At 35.9% G+C, this 18587-nt stretch overlaps 1 protein-coding gene across 4 annotated transcripts in view; it reads left to right on the top strand.

Moving 5' to 3' along the window:
• LOC130856334 (protein FAM228B) overlaps positions 1–18587 on the top strand; it is a 39899-nt gene that overhangs the window by 471 nt on the left and 20841 nt on the right. Inside the window, exons 2-7 of one of the 4 annotated variants that reach the window (XM_057740431.1) lie at positions 589–719; positions 6262–6330; positions 8686–8877; positions 9745–9825; positions 12797–12884; positions 12978–13140. In XM_057740431.1, the coding sequence (XP_057596414.1) occupies positions 621–719; positions 6262–6330; positions 8686–8877; positions 9745–9825; positions 12797–12884; positions 12978–13138 (690 nt within the window). In that variant the 5' untranslated portion in view covers positions 589–620 and the 3' untranslated portion in view covers positions 13139–13140. Of the gene's footprint in view, positions 1–238; positions 720–6261; positions 6331–8685; positions 8878–9744; positions 9826–12796; positions 12885–12977; positions 13141–18587 lie in introns of those variants that run through there. The other 3 variants (XM_057740430.1, XM_057740427.1, XM_057740429.1) reach the window with 3 other exon arrangements.

Genomic DNA, 18587 nt, shown 5'->3' with positions numbered 1-18587 from the left:
CAGCCTCCCCGCCAGGCCAGGCGGAGGCCGCACGCACCTTGCTGACGGGGTAGTAGGGAAGGGGCGGGGTCGTGGGTGCTGTAGGTCTACCCCGGGCGCAAGCTTTATGACAGCTTCTCCCTCAGGCATGGTCGGGGTGGGGGTGTCGGTTTGCGCCTCTCAGAGCTTGAAGACAGGCAGATTTTGTTCCACAGCCCTTCTTTCCTTTTCTAAGAGGCCCACCCTCTGTGTGCTTCAGGAGCCAGAAAGCTGCAACTCTTCCCATTCAAAATCAGAGAACTGCAAATGCGACCCCTAGAGGCCAGGGAGAGAACTGCCACCCCGGCTCGACTGGGCGATGCTGTGGGAAGCCTGGGAATTCCGGGGGCGGCGGGTCGGTCCAGAGAGAGCGCCCTTGCTTGAAGGAGGCTGGCTCAGAAGACATCAGCAGAAGCCTGTGGTGACGGCCTTTCTCGTTAGGGAAAGAGTGGACGTCTAATGCTCAGAATCCCTTCCACGTCCGTTCATGGTCATAGATAGTGATTATTAATTAAGTAGAAGAGAGAATCAATGTGAATTCTCGTTACGAAGTAAGCTATTCTTTTTTAGTTTTTCTAGGGGCTCTGTTATTTGTGACCACAATGAAAAGTTTAGACCATGATGGTCTGATAAATGACAGACTTCCCAAGCTCAAGAGTTCAAAAGAATGGTTGGAGCCACAGCCACTTTCTTTTATGGAGGTACAGTAGTAATGGCGTTTTGAAGTTTATACTCGGGTAGCTGCGTTGAGAAGTAGCTTGTGCTAAATAAATTATTTTCTGTGTTTTCTCTTCTCTTTATTATCCCCTTCTTTCTATTCACTTTGTGTTTACGTTGCTCTTCATTTTCTAGTTTCTTAACATGGAATCATAGGTCATTTTTTATATACTTTTTCTAGTATAACAAAGTTATAAAGTTTCTCCTAAAGCACTGCTTTAACTACATCACAAAAATTTATATATTTGTGTTTTTTTAGATTTTTTTTTCTACACAACTTTATTAAGGTGTACTTGATATATAATGAATTGCATATATTTAAAATGTATGGTTTGGTAAATTTTGAGCTATGTATTCACAGATGAAACAGTCACCACAGTCGAGACAGTGAACATATTCAGTACTCCCAAAGTTTCTTCATTGTGTCCTTTGCAAGTGCCCCCTCCCCACCTGCTTTCTATCACTATAGTTTATTTTGCATTTAAAATTTTTTATACAAATGTAATCTTACGTATGTATTCTTTTTGTCTGGCTTCTTTCACTCATTATAATTTGCAGTTCATTTATGTTGTTTCATGTATCAGTACTTTGTTCCTTTTTTTTTCCTGAAGGCTATATACCCCAGTTTGTCCATTCTGTTGTTGGACATTTGGGTTGTTTACAATTTTGGGGTATTACAAATAAAGCTGTTAGGAACGTTCATGTACATGTCTTTGTATGGACATATGTTTTCATTACTCTTGGGTAAATACCTAGTTGTGGAATGCCTAGGTCATATGGTAAATGAATTTAACATTTTATGAAACTGCCAAACTATTTTCTAAATTTTATTATTTTGTATTTCCACTAGGAGTGGAAGTTCCAGTGTGTCACATCGTAGCCAATATTTGGTACAGTCTTTGTGTGTGTGTAATCTTTTTAATTTGAGACATTCTAAAAGATGTAGAGTGGCATTTCATTGTGTTTTTAATTTTCATTTCCCTAATAACTAATGGTGTTAAGCATCTTTTTATGTCTTACTTGCCATTTATATATATACATTGATGAAGTGTTCAAACATTTTGCACATTTTAAAATTGGATTGTTGTTTTTATTTTTGAGATACAATTCACATACCATAAAATTCACTACCTTAAAGTGTACAATTCAGTGGTTTTTAGTATATCCGCAGTGTTGTATAACCATCACCACTATCTAATTCCAGAACATTTTCATCACCCCAAAAAGGAAATTCATACCCTTTATCAGTCATTCTCCATTCCCTTCTCTCCAGTTCTCTAGCAACTGCTAATCTACTTTCTCTCAGATTTGTCTCTTCCGGAGTTTTATACAAATGGAATCATATAGTATGTGGTTCTTTATGTCTGGCTTTTTCCACTTAGCATACTGTTTTCAAGGTTCATCTGTGTTGTAGCTTGTATCTACTTCATTCCTTTTTATCGCCAAATGATACCGCAGTATATGGATATACTACATTTTATTTATCCATTCATCAGTGGATAGGCCTTTGGATTTTTTTCTAGTTTTTGACTCTTATGAGTAATGGTGCTGTGAACATTTGTGTGCAGAGTTTTGTGTGAATATATGTTTTCAGTTGTCTTGGGTGTATAACCTAGGAATGCAATTGCTAGGTCATGTGGTAATTCTCTGTTTAACTCTTTGAGGAACTGCCTACTGTTTCCCTGTACCATTTTACATGCTCATCAGTTTCCAGTTTCTGTACTGCTTAGAGTTCACTGAACCTCTAGTATTGGTGGGCATATAGTTGGTAACACATTTGGAAAAATTTCAGCCATTCTTTCTTCAAATATTTTTTCCTACCCCACCCCCTCTGCTTTGGGGAAATAAAATTACGTGTTTAATTGCCTGCTTAAAGCTATCCCATAGCCCATTGATTATCTGTTAAATTTTTTCAGATTTCCCCCCCTGCATTTCATTTTGGATAGCTTCTATTATGATTTTAAGTTTGCTGTAATATCCAGTCTGCTGATAAGCCTGTCCGATGTATTTTTCATTTCAGACGTTGTAGTTTTCATCCCTAAAATTTTTAGGGAGTCTTTTAAAAAATCTTCCGTGTCTCAAGACGTCTGCTATTTCTTCTAGCTTCCTGCACTTACGAACTATTTAAATGTCTTGGTCTAATAATTATATAATTGGTGTCATTTCTGGGGTAGTTTTGATTGATTCTTTTCATTACTAGTCAAATTTTCCTGTTTCTTTGTATGTGTCGTGATTTTTTTAATTGGATGCCAGATGTAGATTTTTCCTTTTTGATTGAGTGCTGGATATTTTTGATTTCCAGTAAATATTCTTGAGCTTTGTTCTCAGATACAGTTAAGTTACTTGGACAGTCTGATTTTTTTCATGTCTTGCCGCCAAGCTTTGTTAGACAGAACCATAGTAGCATTTAGTGTATGGCCAGTTTTGCTCCAGTACTTATGTAAAACCCCCTCTAAGTACTCAGCTCTATGTTTTACACACCATAAAGTTTTTCACTCTGGCTGATGTTAAGAGGAATAACTCCTGGGGTTGTGTGACCTCTAGGGATTAGTCCCCTGATCCTTTCAGGTACTTCTTTGCCCAGTAGTAAAGAAGTAGTATTTTCTTTGAGTAGTTTCCCCACATGCATACAGTGTTCAGCATTCACCTGAAGGCTCAAGGGGGATCCTCTGCAGATTTAATCCTCTGCAGATCCCCAAAGCTCTTTCTCTGTGTGACTTTCACCCTCTGGTACTATGCCCTATGAACTGTAGCTACCCTGGCCTCCAGACTCCTAGCTCCCCTCCTTATTTCAGGGAGATGGGTGGGTTCCACCTGATTTCCTCCTTTCTGTATCACAGTCTGGAAATTCTCTCCAGGATCTAATGAGCTGTTTTAGAGCTCACCTCATTTTGTGTATCTCCATCATAGCCTGATGTCCAGTGTCTTGAAAACTGTTGTTTCACTTTTTTTATTTTTTTAAGGTGAGAGGGTAAATCTGTTCCCTCTTATTCTATTTTGTCTGAAAAGTGTAGGTTTTCATCCCACCCATTAGTTCTTCAGTTTTTTTTTTCTTTTTCTTTTTCCTGTTCTGTTCTTTTACTTATCACTTCTGGGACTCCAGTTATCAACTTGTTGAACCTTTTGCTATTGTCTCATAACTTACTGCAATTCTATTCATTTTCCAATCTTTTTTCTTTCTGTTTTTCAGACTGGATAAATTCTAATGATTTGAATTCAAGTTCCCTGACTCTTTTTATGTCATCTTCAATCTGCTGTTAAGCCCGTTTAAAGTTTGTTTGTTTTTTAAACTTAAGAACTGTATTCTCCACTTGGTTATTTTTCAGTCTGTTTTTCTTCTGAGATTTTCTGTTCGTTCATTATGAGCATATTTTCCTTTAACTTCTTAAACAAAGCTATGATAGTTGACCTAGAATCCTTGTCTGCTAATTCCAACATATGGGCCACCTCAGAGTTGGTCTCCGTTTGATTGTCTTTCTTTTAAGTATGGGACACATTTTCCTGTTTCTTTGTCTAGTGATTTTGGACATTATGAATGTCCAAAATCACTAGACATTGTAAATGATCTGGATTCTGTTATGTTCCTCTGACTAATACTGAGCTTTTGTTTTAGCAGGCAGTTAACTTGGCTGAACACAAACTCTGAACTTTGTCTCTCCTGCAGTTGGCAGCAGATGAAATCACTGTTTAGTCTTTTTTAGCTTTAGCTGGGCTGCATGGAGTCTGCTTTGTGCATATGTAGTTCAGGGGTCTGCCAGAGGTTTGGTCTGCAGAATTTGTGGCATTCTGTCTATGACTTTCTCTTTTCAGGTATTTCTCCTCTCATTTTCCTGCTGCTGTGGTTGCCCTGAAGTGTTTTCTAATTCTTGAATCTGTAAAACTGTGTATTTCTCTCTGCATTTGGGTCACCTCATTTAGCTATGATTGAGGTCTGCTGTTAGACAAAAGTCCACAAGAAACTGAAAACTTTTCTAGTGCTGTTCTCTTTTTCCAAGTGTTGAGTACACCTTTAGTTTCTTCCTGATCTGGGTTAGTCTCCAGTAGCAACTCTGTGAGGCAGAAAGAACAAAGAAAAAGAATTTGGAGTTAGACAAATTTGAGTTTGAATTGTGGGCTCAGCGCAGGATTTTCTAGTCTTCTCGTTGTTGGGTAACTCCCTTGAGCCTTAATTTCCTTGTGTGTTAATGGGAAGGTTAGTTCTTAGATTTTGAGATTTTACTCCTCTGTTCTGGAAAACAAGGATAGTGGAACTGAAGACAACTAATTCCAATGACAGTTAATTTGAGAATATTTTATTTTTGTATAATTATGAGAGGATTTCAAAGGCCCATCCCAAATGTCCCCACTTTGGGACTCTTTTATTGTTAATCATTTTTTTCCATTGCAGAAAAATTACAGCATAAAATTTGCTCTTTTTAACTATTTTTATGTGTATAATTTGGTGATGTTAATTACATTCACATGTGTGCTAAAAATCAACCTCTGACATTTTCTGGCAGATGTTTAATTGTGGAAGATTTGTTATGAAAATGGAAAATTTTAATTTGAGGAACTATATCCTGAAGATTCTGTTGCTTTATTTATTTATTTTTAAAAATTCATTCATTTATTTTATTCTTTAATTAATTAATTGGCTGCATTACGTTTTCATTGCTGTGCGCAGGCTTTCTCTAGTTGTAGAGAGCAGGGCTACTCTCTGTCACGGTGTGCAGGCTTCTCAGTGTGGTGGCTTCTCTTATTGTGGAACATGGGCTCTAGGCATGTGGGCTTCAGTAGTTGTGGCACATGGGCTCAATAATTGTGGCTTGCTGGCTGTAGAGCGCAGGCTCAGTAGTTGTGGTGCATGGGCTTAGTTGCTCCACAGCATGTGGGATCTTCACAGACCAGGGCTCAAACCTGTGTCCACTGCACTGGCAGGCCACCAGGGAAGCCCCATTTATTATTGGCTGTGTTGGGTCTTAGTTGTGGCACATGGGCTTAGTTGCCCCGTGGCATGTGGGATCTTAGTTCCCTGATCAGGGATTGAACTGGCATTCCCTGCATTGCAAGATGGAGTCTTAACCACTGGACCACCAGGAAAGTCCTCTGTGTTGCTTTAAAATACTGAAAATGTGGCTTGTTCATGAAAAGTATTAATATTCGATAGCTATAATGACTAAGTAAATTCAAATAGAATTCATTAATGAGTAAATGAATTCAAATAGAGGCCTGATTGTATCACTTTATAGGATGTGAAAAAAAGATGGGTTTTACCTATCATGTGACTCTGGGCAAAGTCATTTGGCCATGTTGAGACTGAAAATCTGTGATCTGAGTTATTTTTTCCCTAGAACAAACTGTAACTGAGAGCAGAAAGATTCAAATACTCTTTAAAAAGTACTTGATGATATGATTTGAGGTAGAAAATTTGGGTTTACAGAGAACTTTCCAAGGATATGTATGTCACATAAAATATTATGAGTCTAAGTAGTATTAATAATTTAATTTTTGAATATTGATTTTCAAAATTACATTCTGTCATTTTAGGCATTAGCTAAAGAAGATATTGATGCAGCTGTTCAATCAATATTATATAGAGAAAATTATATAATTAAGGTAAGAATTGGCTGCAGAATGTCTTAATTAAAAATTAAAATTTGTTTTTCCATTTTAGATGTCATTATAAAAATTTTAGAAAATATAGAAAACAAAACACTCAGCCTTTAGGACTGACCTTAAAAGAGCTTCGAGATTGCTTTAATTTACTTCCTCTCTTCCTGTACTTTGTGGGGATTCTTTTATAGATACCTTGTAAGAGTTTCTCCTGTTCACTTGTTTCTTCATTTTAGTGGGGCTTTTGTGGAGTCACTATGTATTCTTAAGAGCTTTAAGAGCTGTTATTGGAACACAGTGACTAATTATTACTCAGGTATACATAGGTAAGAACAAGGCTGTAACTGTAGCAGGATGGGCTTAATTATAAGGCAAGATGAATGTCCATGTGAAGTGTCCTAAACACTGGAGTAGGTAGCCTATTTTTGTTTTTAAGAATTTTCTTTAGAGTTGTTTAAGGAAAGGAACTATTCATTGAGAATGGTTGAAATGTGCTGTTACCTGAAGTCATAAGGAGGGATATTGCTTGGAGAAGATCTCAGGATTTTTATTATTATTATTTTTTATTTTAAATTTCATATTGTTGATCCTAGTAATCACATGATTTTATTTGCTCAATGAAAGGTATGTGAGAAATTTTGGTGAGAATGATTTAGTTTATAGCCTAATTTAGGCATTTTCTTTGCAGGCTACTTGTCATTTGTACCAGCGTGTGCTATACAATTCTGCCTTTTTACTTGTCTTTCTTTTTTTTCTATAGAATACTCTCCTCTCCCACCCTCCCACCCTGGATGCACTGCGCGGCTTGTGAGATCTTAGTTCCCTGACCAGGGACCAAAGCCGGCCCCTAGCAGTGAAAGTGTAGAGTCTTAATGACTGAACTGCCAGGAAATTCCCTGCATAGAATATTCTTCCTCATTCTCTGTCATTCTTTTCTTTCTACATTACTCTGTTCTTTAAGGCCCATCCCAAATGTCTACCAATTTGGAAACCTTTAAAAAAATTTAATTATTTTTCTGTTGTGGTAAAATATATGTAACATAAAATTTGCTTTTTTAACCATTTTTGACTGTACAATTCAGTGACGTTAATTACATTCATGTGTTGTGCAGCCATCACCACTATCTATTTCTAAAACTTTTTCATCACCCCAACCAAAACTTTGTACTCATTAAGTAGTAACTCCCCATCCTTCCTTCTGCAAGCCTTGGGTAACCTCTAGTTTATTTTCTGTCTCCATGCATTTGCTTATTCTAGATATTTCATGTAAGTGGAACCCTATAATATTGGACCTTTTGTGTCTGGCATATTTTACTTAGTGTATTTTGTTTTAATATTTATTTATTTATTTTGGCTATGCTTGGTCTTTTTTTAAATAAATTTATTTATTTATTTATTTATTTCATTGGCTGTGTTGGGTCTTTTTTGCTGTGCGCGGGCTTTCTTTTTAATTGAGGTGAGTGGGGGCTACTCTTCATTGTGGTGCGTGGGCTCCTCATTGCCATGGCTTCTCTTGTTGCGGAGCACTGGCTCTAGGCGTGTGGGCTTCAGTAGTTGCAGCACATGGGCTCAATAGTTGTGGCTCACGGGTTCTAAAGCACAGGCTCAATAGTTGTGGCACACGGGCTTGGTTGCTCCATGGCATGTGGGATCTTCCTGGAGCAGGGATTGAACCCGTGTCCCCTGCGTTAGCAGGCTGATTCTCAACCACTGCGCCACCTAGGAAGCCGGCTGTGCTTGGTCTTAATTGTGGCACTCAGGATCTGTACTTGTGGCATGTGGATTTCTTAGTTGCAGCATGCATGTGGGATCTAGTTCCCCACCAGGGATCAAACCTGGGCCTTCTGCATTGAGAGTACAGAGTCTTACCCACTGAACCACCAGGGAAGTCCCTAGCATATTGTTTTTAAGGTTCGTCCATGTTGTAGCATGTGTTAGAACTTCATTCCTTTTTATGGTTGTATAATATTCTATTATATGTCTATACCACATTTCGTTTATACATTAGTCTGCTGATGAACATTGGAGTTGTTTCCACCTCTTGGCTACTGTGAGTAATGATGCAGTGACCACAGGTATACACATATCTATTTGAGCCCCATATATCTCTTGCTACATTGTCCCTCCCATTGTTTTGTAGGTTTGTTTTGTAGTCTGTCTTCCAGGGAGAGCAGGCATGTTGTATAATTTATTCATTTATTCTTTGTTTCCAGTATTGTTTCTATCACACAGTAGCAGCCAATCAAGTGATTTAATTAATGGATGATTTTGTGGGTTATTCTTATGAATATAAATTAAGTTTAAGTTTTGAAATAAGAAAACTTTAAGATATTTGTCTTTCCTATCACTGTTTACTAGGAACTAGATAAGTATTTAAAACATCATGACTTCTTGAATGCAAGAAGAAAAGAGATATTATATAAAAGATGGGTTGATGATGTGGCAGATCCTCTCCAGAAGAAAATTATAGAAAAAGTTACTTCACATAAGAAGATTAAAGAAAGGAGACAAGAGGAATTAGATGGTTTCTTAAAATACGTAAATAAAAAGGTACTGAGATCATTTGTTACTTTTTTCAGTTGCTTTAAAAACTATAGTTATCTTTATTTATAATCATCCAGCCTGCCCTTCCCAACTCTGTATATGCTTAATCTATACTCTATTATAGCACATACCATTCTTTTTTAAAAATATTTATTTTATTTATTTATTTATTTTGGATGCACCGGGTCTTAGTTGTGGCACATGAGATCTTCTTGTGGCATGTGGGCTTCTTACTTGTGGCCTGTGGACGCTTAGTTGCAGCATACATGTGGGATCTAGTTCCACGACCAGGGATCGAACCCGGGCCCCCTGCGTTGGGAGTGTGGAGTCTTACCCACTGGACCACCAGGGAAGTCCCTAGCACATACTATTCTTAAATCCAGGGCATGTGAAAAGGATGGTGGGAAAGGGTTAGGTCTGGATTTGAATGTGTACATTAGGATCATCTTTCTTTCTTTTCCCCATGTAATTGTTAATTTTATATACCAATTTTAAAAATTTGCACTCTAGGTTCAAGATATATATATATTTTTTATATTCTAGAATTGATTATTTACAAAGCTATAAAATGTTTCTGTTCTTCTGGCATTGACTAGTGAGTATCTAAAAACAAATTCCGAAATCTTTTAGTGTTCCAACATCCTTTATTAAAGTCTTGCAAATTTTAAGTAGATTCCTTCTATCACTATAGTATTTCTTACTTAGATACATTAAATTTAATTTCCAATTTGGTCTTCTCTTCCCTTTTGCATTTGTCACTGATGCCATTTCAAAGCATGAGTGGAACTGTGTGTTTGACTCTTGACTCCTGTTATGCTCAAAATTAATTATCCAATTCTTATTCGTATGTATGGTTTTATTTCCTTCCTATAGGGAAGTGCATTTATAGAGCATTATGATCCAAAAGAATATGATCCTTTTTACATGAACAAAGAGGACCCGGATTTTCTGAAGGTAGATTTCTAATTTTAACTTTGGTATTATGTGGTTTGTTTTTTTAAGCAATCCTAATATATAAGTAGTTCCCTACCAGTACAGTAACATCTTAAGAATCATGTTCCATCTCCATATCTTAGGAACAAAAAAGCCAAAGTCCAAAGTAAATTAAACCTCTGTAAAATTTGAAAATATTGTATAATCATTGGGTAATAGATAATGATTAGAAATTTCATAGACTTTTAAATTTGTTACAAAAGTAATATATTTTTATGATATATAAATGAGAAAATCGATTTTAAAATAAAGAATAAGACAACCACTCAATTCCATTACCCAGAACTTGTGAACATTTTTCTGTATATCCTTTTCTGTATATGCTTCAAGACTTCTTTCTAATTGTAAACCAACTATACTTCAATTAAAAAGACTTCTTTCTATATATGTTTTTTTTAAAACAATTTTTTAACATTTTTGTTTAACAAGAATGGGATCATACCACACATTAGGTTTTAAAATCTGCTTTTTTTCCCTCAGTATTTTATGATTTGCTTCTTTCTTTGTCAATAAATTATAAATATACAATTTTAATCAATGTATGGCATTCTGTTATTAATAGCTAACTTGCACTGAGAGCTTAACCAAGTTTTTTTTTCACTTTATTTCAACATTCACTGCTAATTTACTGCTAAATAAGACAAGTAAGGCACAGGTAGGTTAAGTTACTTGTCCAAGATTACACAGCTATAAATAGCAGAGTACAGTTGTGTTTCTAACCACATATACTATCTTGCTATACCATCTTTTTTTTAAAAATATATTCCTTATTTTGAACCTCTAGATTATTTTTGACCTATTGCTGTTATAAATGACATTATGATAAATATCCCTGTAACTCTTTATTCCTTAATTTTTTCCTTAGGGTAAGTTCCTGGAAGTAGAATTGCTAGGTTAAAATTATGCATGATTTTGATTCATATCATGAAATTGTCCTCCAGAGTGGTTATATAAATTTGTACCCCCTTCAGAGAACCTATTTTTTCCACACCTTTGCTAATAGTGGGTATTATTAAACAAAATAAAACAAAAAACCTACCTTGAATCATAGATATTTTAAACTGCTGGTAGTTGCAGGGCAAAGCAGGTCTTTTAGACTTTTCTCCAAATTGGGGTGTGTGTATGTGCTGTTGTCCCTATTTTTATAGGTCAGAGTTAAACTGAGAGTTTAGAGTTAGATCCTTAGACATACACTAACTAGTAGCATACCTGGTAAGGGTTAGAACTGGGATTTGAAACCAGATCTTTTTGATACCAAAATTCCATTCTGTTCTCTAAATGAAGCTGATAGGTGACCTCTCAATGTAAGCTGAGCTCTTTGAGGTTATAGCAGCAGTTCTCAAAGTGAGGTACAGAGATCTTCTTTTGTTTTTAATTGGAATATAATTGCTTTACAATGTTTTGATAGTTTCTGGTGCACAGTGAGATGAATTAGCCATATGCATACACACATCTCATCCCTCTTGGACCCCACCCCCACCACATCCCACCCAGTTAGGCCATCACAGAGCACCGAGCTGAGCTCCCTGTGCTATACAGCAAGTTTGACAGTGCTGAAACCCTTTTAGGGGGTCCATTAGGCCAAAACTTTTCATAATAATGGCGAATGTTATTTGCCTTTTTCATTGCACTGATGATGCAAAAGCAATGTTGGGTAAAACTGCTAGTACCTTAGAACTACTTAAGTTGGTGTCACCAAATTATACTGGTACTGTAGTCATATTCCTCACTGTTATGTACTCACAGTAAAAAAAAAAAAATTCAATTTCACTTAAGAATGTCCTTGATCAAACAGTAAAAATTATTAATTTTATTGTCTCACTTCTACCTTTTTTTTATTGAAGTATAGTTGATTTACAATGATATGTTAGTTCCTGGTATACAGCAAATATATATATTCTTTTTCAGATTCTTTTCCATTACAGTTTATTACAAGATATTGAATATAGTTCTTTGTGCTATACAGTAGGACCTTGTTGTTTATCTACAGTAGTTTGTATCTGCCAATCCCGTGCTGGTAATTTATCCCCCCCCCCCAAGTCTTGGCCCTTTAGTACACATCGTTTTAATATTCTATGTGATGAAATGGGAAGTATGCAAAGAGCACTTCTGCATACTGAAATATACAGTATGATTATTTGAATTGTGAGCTAAACTAGTTAATTTTTTTTTCATGGAACATCATTTTTACTTGAAAGAATGACTTACAGACTATGTTTATTAAGTCTTGGATGTTTGGCAGACATTTTCTGGAAACTTAATGAAGTGAATCTGTTACTTCAAGAAAAACAACAGTTTTTCTTGTTGCCAACAATAAAATGTGAACTTTCAAACAAAAATTTGAATTTTTGAAAAATCATACTGACCATCATGTGTGACAGTGTCCCAATGCTCAGAGACTTTACTGATGAGATTGGTAATGATGTTAATGAATATGGTTTTTGTATAATGAAATGTATTAACATTTGGAAGACCTCACATAACTCAGTGATCTAATTTTTTCTAAACAACCAATTCATGATATGGATAAAAGATTCATTCAGAGTTCAAGATAGACCAGTGGATTTTAATGTAGCATAGTTTGAATAATTCATTGATATGGTTTCAGATTCCACATCATAACTAACCTTTAAGAAACTGCCACTTGTTGAATTTGGGTATAGGATGGATATCTAAAAAGAATATCCACGATGATCTGAAAAGTCTATTAAAACAACAGCTAACCATGCTTCTTTGGTTGGAGGGCCTTGCTAGGAGATGTGTTGGTGTGCCCCCATCTCTTTGTAATGTGTTAAATATATAATAATTAGATTGCCATTAGTTTGCAGATTCTGTAATCTTGATTCTTCCGGCATAAGAGCCATACATGCATGCTTAGAATAGAGTGAGAAAGACCTGCAACCCAGTGCTCAAAGAAGTGTTTTTCTTGTAGGTTACCATCCCACCATTTCGTGACCCTTTGAAAAAGGCACAGTATGACAGAGATGAAGGGAAAAGAATTATTCTTCAGTGTGAGACTGGTACTTAGTTTCTAATTGTTATGTGGTTTCATAACTCAAGAGCAATGGGAGTTGCATTTAAGGATGCTAATTAGGTTGCTAATCTTCCTGCAGGCAAAATATTTACAATGAAAGAATTTAAGGAGGTTGAGAAGGCCAAACTGCATTGCAGATTCCCAGGAATTTCTAATTCAAGGCACTTTATGACTCCAAATGAGTGGCCTAAACTGCCTACAAACTACATAGAAAGCGAATTTTGTAAAAGGAGCAGGTAATGGTTAGTATAATAGAAATTACAGAACCTCTTGGAATTTGAAAACCTTTTTCTTGAGACAGTGATAGAAATTTTGTCATGGTTATGATTTTTAAAAAATATTGTCTTTGTTCCTCTGTATGTGATGTTTCTTTTTTCTTGGGTACTTTCAAGATTTTTTTTTGTATTTGGTTTTCATTAGCTAGACTATGATGTGTCTAGTGGGTGTTTCCCCCACCCCACTCACTTTTTTTTTTTATCCTACTTAAGGTTCATTGAGATTCTTGTATCTTTGGTTTAATGTCTTTCAGTATTTGGGGGGGAAATTCTAGGCTGTTATCACTTCAGTTATTTCTTATGCCCCATTCTTTCTGTATGTTTTTTAAAAAAATTATTGAAGTATAGTTGATATAAAATATTGTGTTAGTTTCTGCTGTACAGCAAAGTGAATCAGTTATACATATACATATATCCACTCTTCTTTTAGATTCTTTTCCTATATAGATCATTACAGAGTAGTGAGAAGAGTTCCCTGTGCTATCAGTAGGTCCTTATTAGCTATTTATTTTATATATAGTAGTGTGTATATGTCAATCCCAATCTCCCAATTTATCTTCCCCCCTGTGTTTTTTTTAATTGAAGTATAGTTGATGTACAATATTATATAAGGTTTTCAGATGCACAACATAATGATTCACACTTTTTGAAGGTTATACTCCATTTATAGTTATTATAAAGTATTGGCTATATTCCCTGTGCTGTACAATGTATCCTTATAGCTTATTTATTTTATACATAGTAGTTTTTACCTCTTAATCCCCTACTCCTAACTTGCCCTTCCCCTTTCCTCTCCCCACTGGTAACCACTAGTTTGTTCTCTGTATCTGTGAGTCTGTATCTTTTTTGTTATAGTCACTAGTTTGTTTTATTTTTTAGATTCCACATATAAGTGATATCATACTATACTTGCCTTTCTCTGTCTGACTTATTTCACTAAGCATAATACTGTGCAAATCCATCCATGCCATTGCAAATGACAAATTTTCATTCTTTTTCTATGGCTAAGTAGTATTCCATTGTGTGTGTGTGTGTGTGTGTGTGTGTATAACATCTTCTTTATTCATTCTTCTGTTGATGGACACTTAGGTTGCTTCTGTATTTTGGCTATTGTAAATAATGCTGCTGTGAACATTGGGGTGCACATATCTTTTCAAATTAGTACTTTTGTTTTTTTTTAAGATATCCAGGAGTGGAAATGTTAAGTTATATGGTAGTTCTATTTTTAGTTCCATTCTTCTTTTTTCCCCCTTTTCTGAGATTCCAATTATATGTATGTTAGACCACTTGATAGTGTCCCTTAGCTCTTAGATACTCTGTTTTTTATTTATTTTTTCTTCTTGTATTTCAGTTAGACAATTTCTTCCCACCTATCTTTAAGTTCACTGAGTCTTTCCTCTGCTGTGTCCTATTGATCACCATCAAATGAATCTTTCTTCATCTTTGTCTTGTATACTGAAGAGCCCATCAGAGGAATTCTCCATCTCTGATGTGATGATTTTTATTTCTAGTATTTCAATTTGATTTTTTTCACATAGTTTTAATTTTTCCTAAAATTTTCCATCTGCTCATATATATTGTTCATCTTTCTACTAGACTCTTTAAGTTATTAATCATGTTTATTTTAAGTTCCTCATTTGAGAGTTCCAACCCAGGTTCATTCTGAATCTGGTTCTGTTGATTGCTTTATCTTTTGATAATAGGTTGTTTTGTCTTGCTTTTTTTGGTGTGTCTTGTAATTTTTAATTGAATGCCAGGCATTAGAGGTAGAACAGTATAGACTGAATATTTATGTCTAGAAATGGATATGCCTCTTCTTCTGTCAAGCATTAATGTGGAAAATTGGGCGTATCTAGTCAGAATTTGAGCTGGATTTAGGTATTAATATTGCTATTGTTACTTTCAGTGCACCACAGGCTTCAGATGCCTCTAGTGGTGGGCTATTGTTACCCTTTGCTTAGGGTATGGACAGAGGTACCTGAGGGATTTTCTCAAGTGTTCCTGGGCCCCTTCACTTTTTGGCTGTCCCTGCAAGCCTACATCACAGACGTGGAGGGAGTGAGGTCTCTTCATGCTCTTGCTTTATCCCAGAAGTATACTGCTGTTGCTTGTGCTAGGCTCAAAGAGAGGGCAAAGGAATGTTCTCTGTTTTCTTTATCTAGCTTCAGTTTTAGGCAAGCCCTATATACTTGGGCCACAAGAATAGGATTTTCTTAGAGTTCTTTTCTCTTTTCCCTATAGTACCCAAACACTATCTTATGTCTGTGGTTGTTCTTGAATGGTAGTTTCCTGCCCCTCTTCCAATAGTAGCAGACCTCTGCTGGGTATAGCTATAGTATTCTGGGCCCAAGGCAATTTCTTGTGCCTCCCTGTGCAACAGAAGGGTTTTACTTCTATCTCTGTCTTATCTCCATAACAATGGAGCCTTAACTCTGTCCCGGATATAAGAGGATTTCCCATCCCTCCTCCAGAGGTAGATAGGTTTTGCTTTTACTCCTCTCCCAGAAGCACTAGATCTTTGCTTGTCATCGTGGAGGAAAAAAGTTTGCTTTCCTTACCCCATAAGCTTAACGCTTCACTTTGTAGCGGGGAACGATCCAGGAAAGTGTGAAGGGCATTGCAGTTGTTTACCTAGCACTGTCAATCTCTTCCTGCACATCTTTGCCACTAATGGGGGCTGTCTCTGGTTTTCTGCTCTGTGCCCATTCTTTCTTGTTAGCACCTGGTGCAGGCCCATGGACAAGAGCTTACACATGAGTGTAAACACTTCTTGTGTGAGGGCTCCCCAGCTCTTCCAAAGTGACATGCCAGCCAACACTTGGCCTTTAAGGATTCATTAAAATTTTAGCTGGTATCTTTCGTTTTTAATTATTAGGCTTTATTTTTAAAAGCGTTTTAAGTTTCTCGAAAATTTAAGTAGAAAGTACAGAGAATTTCTATATAGCCCATCTTTCTCATTCCCCCCTTTTGGTTCCTCTGTTAACATCTTGCATTAGTGTGGTACATGTTACATTTCATGAACCAATGTTGATACATCCTTAAATGGAAGCAGAACCATAATAATTTTATTTATTTTAAAAAGATTCGCCACAAATGGCACTGTAAATGTTATGTAAAACAGAAATAAACCTTAAAACAGAATTCTGAAAGAATGCGCTGTCTACTTTTTTCATTGTCTTTGAGCATTATAAACCTAAATCTAGTAATTAGGTAGGGTTCAACCCAAACCAGGAGTCTATTTATAACAGATTTAACTCAGATTTTATGTGAAGGTGGTGATATTGAGGATATTGATTTTACTGTGAGCTAATAATGGGCATATGGTAGGTTCCAGTTGCAATATTTATTTTCATCCTCACAAAGGTTCTGATATGGTAAGGAAAATGTTCTCTTTAGATGATTGTCTGGATTTTCCTCTGTGACTCATATTGCTCCACTCTCACGGAGGCTAGTGTGTTTGGGGAGACTGGCTTATCTGAGCCCTTGTACTAAATATTAGTCTTTGCATATATCATATGCAAATATCTTATATATTAATATTTTTAATAATGTCTTTCATATTTTCCACCTCCTTTGGTAATTTCTTCAGATGTATTTTCCATTTTACTATTCTTTCTTCACTGTGTTGAATATTAAAACTTTAATTTCTTAAATTTTCTCCCCCCATCCACCCCATATGCTTGTTCCATTCCTGATAGGCTCTTATTGTTTTCTTATCTTGGTGATTGGATTATTTATTTCTTTAAACATTTTATACATTGCTATTGTACATTCTATTTGATAATTCCAAATTCTGTAATTCTTGGGGATGCTAAATCTTTTGTTTTTCTCTGCTAACTCTCAGTTATAATAGTTTGTTTTCTCATATGCTTAATGAATTTTATTTGTGAGTTAATTTTATCTTTGGGTGGTCTGTTGGCCTAAATTGGGGAAACTTTTCTACACAGAGGATTTGCTTCTGTTTCTGCCTCTGCTGATAGCTGGGATGCCATCAACCTGGGCCTAGCCAGTTCCATTCAAAGGTCTAGGCTCAGTGTGGCACTTTCACTGTAGTGTTCCCAGCTTACAGCTGGCACAGACAGGGCTCAGTATTATTTAACTATGTTATTGGCATCTGCCCTTAGGGATTATTGTCTGTTATTCCACCAGCCCCTGCTGCCCACCATTATGGCCCTAGCTTTCCACACCTCTAGCCTCTTATACATTTGTGTGTGTGTTTCTTGAAGACCCTCTCTCTCTCTTGCCACACTAGTGACACCTCAAAGGGTACATTCTATCCAACATCTCGTTGTTTGAAGTAAGTGGATTCCCTCAAAGCAGTGAATTTCAAATTATGAATTTCAAAATATATAGTGGCAACTTGTAAAGACTTTCCAAGGTATACGTAGGCATGGATAGTTTTAAGGGACTCAGCTTCCAGATTCTGAAGTCTCTGTGTACTCTTTCAAAAAGCTGATTTGTCTGAGAACAAGTCTGCATTCATATTACTTCTTATCCCACTTTTTAAAAGAAAGGTGTATCTTTCAACCTAGATATAAAAAATTTTAAGGTACCAAATAAAGGGACAAATAAAAATACTGGCTTTCGAAAGACCTCCTTCAATGATGAAGCAAGAAAACGTAACCCACAAGTCTTTCTGTATTTCGCTATCATATATATTTTATTTTACTTTAATTAAGTGATTGATTGATTGATTTAAAGGCATGCCATAGAATGAGGGACTTGGTCTGTGTTGGGTTGCTTTGAATTTGGAATAGTTGAAGCTATATAATTTAGTGATACGTCTTTTAAATATAACTGGAATGTTTTCTCGTATTTCCAGAATTTCAGAATATATTAGCTGTAATCCTCTGATAACAGTTTTATATGATTGCTTTCAGATTTGGTGTGCTTTATTCAATATGGTGGTTAAAATCTATTTTATCAAGTAATATCCTAAAATTTTCATTGCTACTAAGGCCAACACTTATTTTATTTTATCTTAATGAATATTTGATATTTTAAAAATCTGTTAATAAGATACAAACTTATTTAAATTTGCAATGAAAAATTGTAAGTGGTGGCTTTAAAATGTGCAGGGAGTTATGTGGTTTTTCAAAACTCTTTTAAGGAGTAAATAAACAAAACTGCTTGAAGATCACTGCCTCAGGGCTCCTAGTCAGCCATGATTATTTATAGTATATTTTTTGTTCACTTATATGTATCTTTACATGTACTGTAAGTTCCTTGAGGGTGATAATTGAGTGGCACAAAGTCAATGTCTGTTTTATGGACTAATGAAGTAATGATTAGATATGGTGAGCAGGGAGAGGGGGAGGTCAAAGAAGACCCTGATGGAACATAGGAGGAACAGATTCAGAAATTCAATTGATGAGTTCAGTTTTGTTCATAATGAGTTTTATATACTAGTAATC

Source organism: Hippopotamus amphibius, chromosome 7 (genome assembly GCF_030028045.1).
Source record: "Hippopotamus amphibius kiboko isolate mHipAmp2 chromosome 7, mHipAmp2.hap2, whole genome shotgun sequence".
Lineage (NCBI taxonomy): Eukaryota > Metazoa > Chordata > Mammalia > Artiodactyla > Hippopotamidae > Hippopotamus > Hippopotamus amphibius.
Note: the sequence above shows the minus strand (reverse complement) of the source record. Positions and strands in the feature narration are given on the sequence as shown.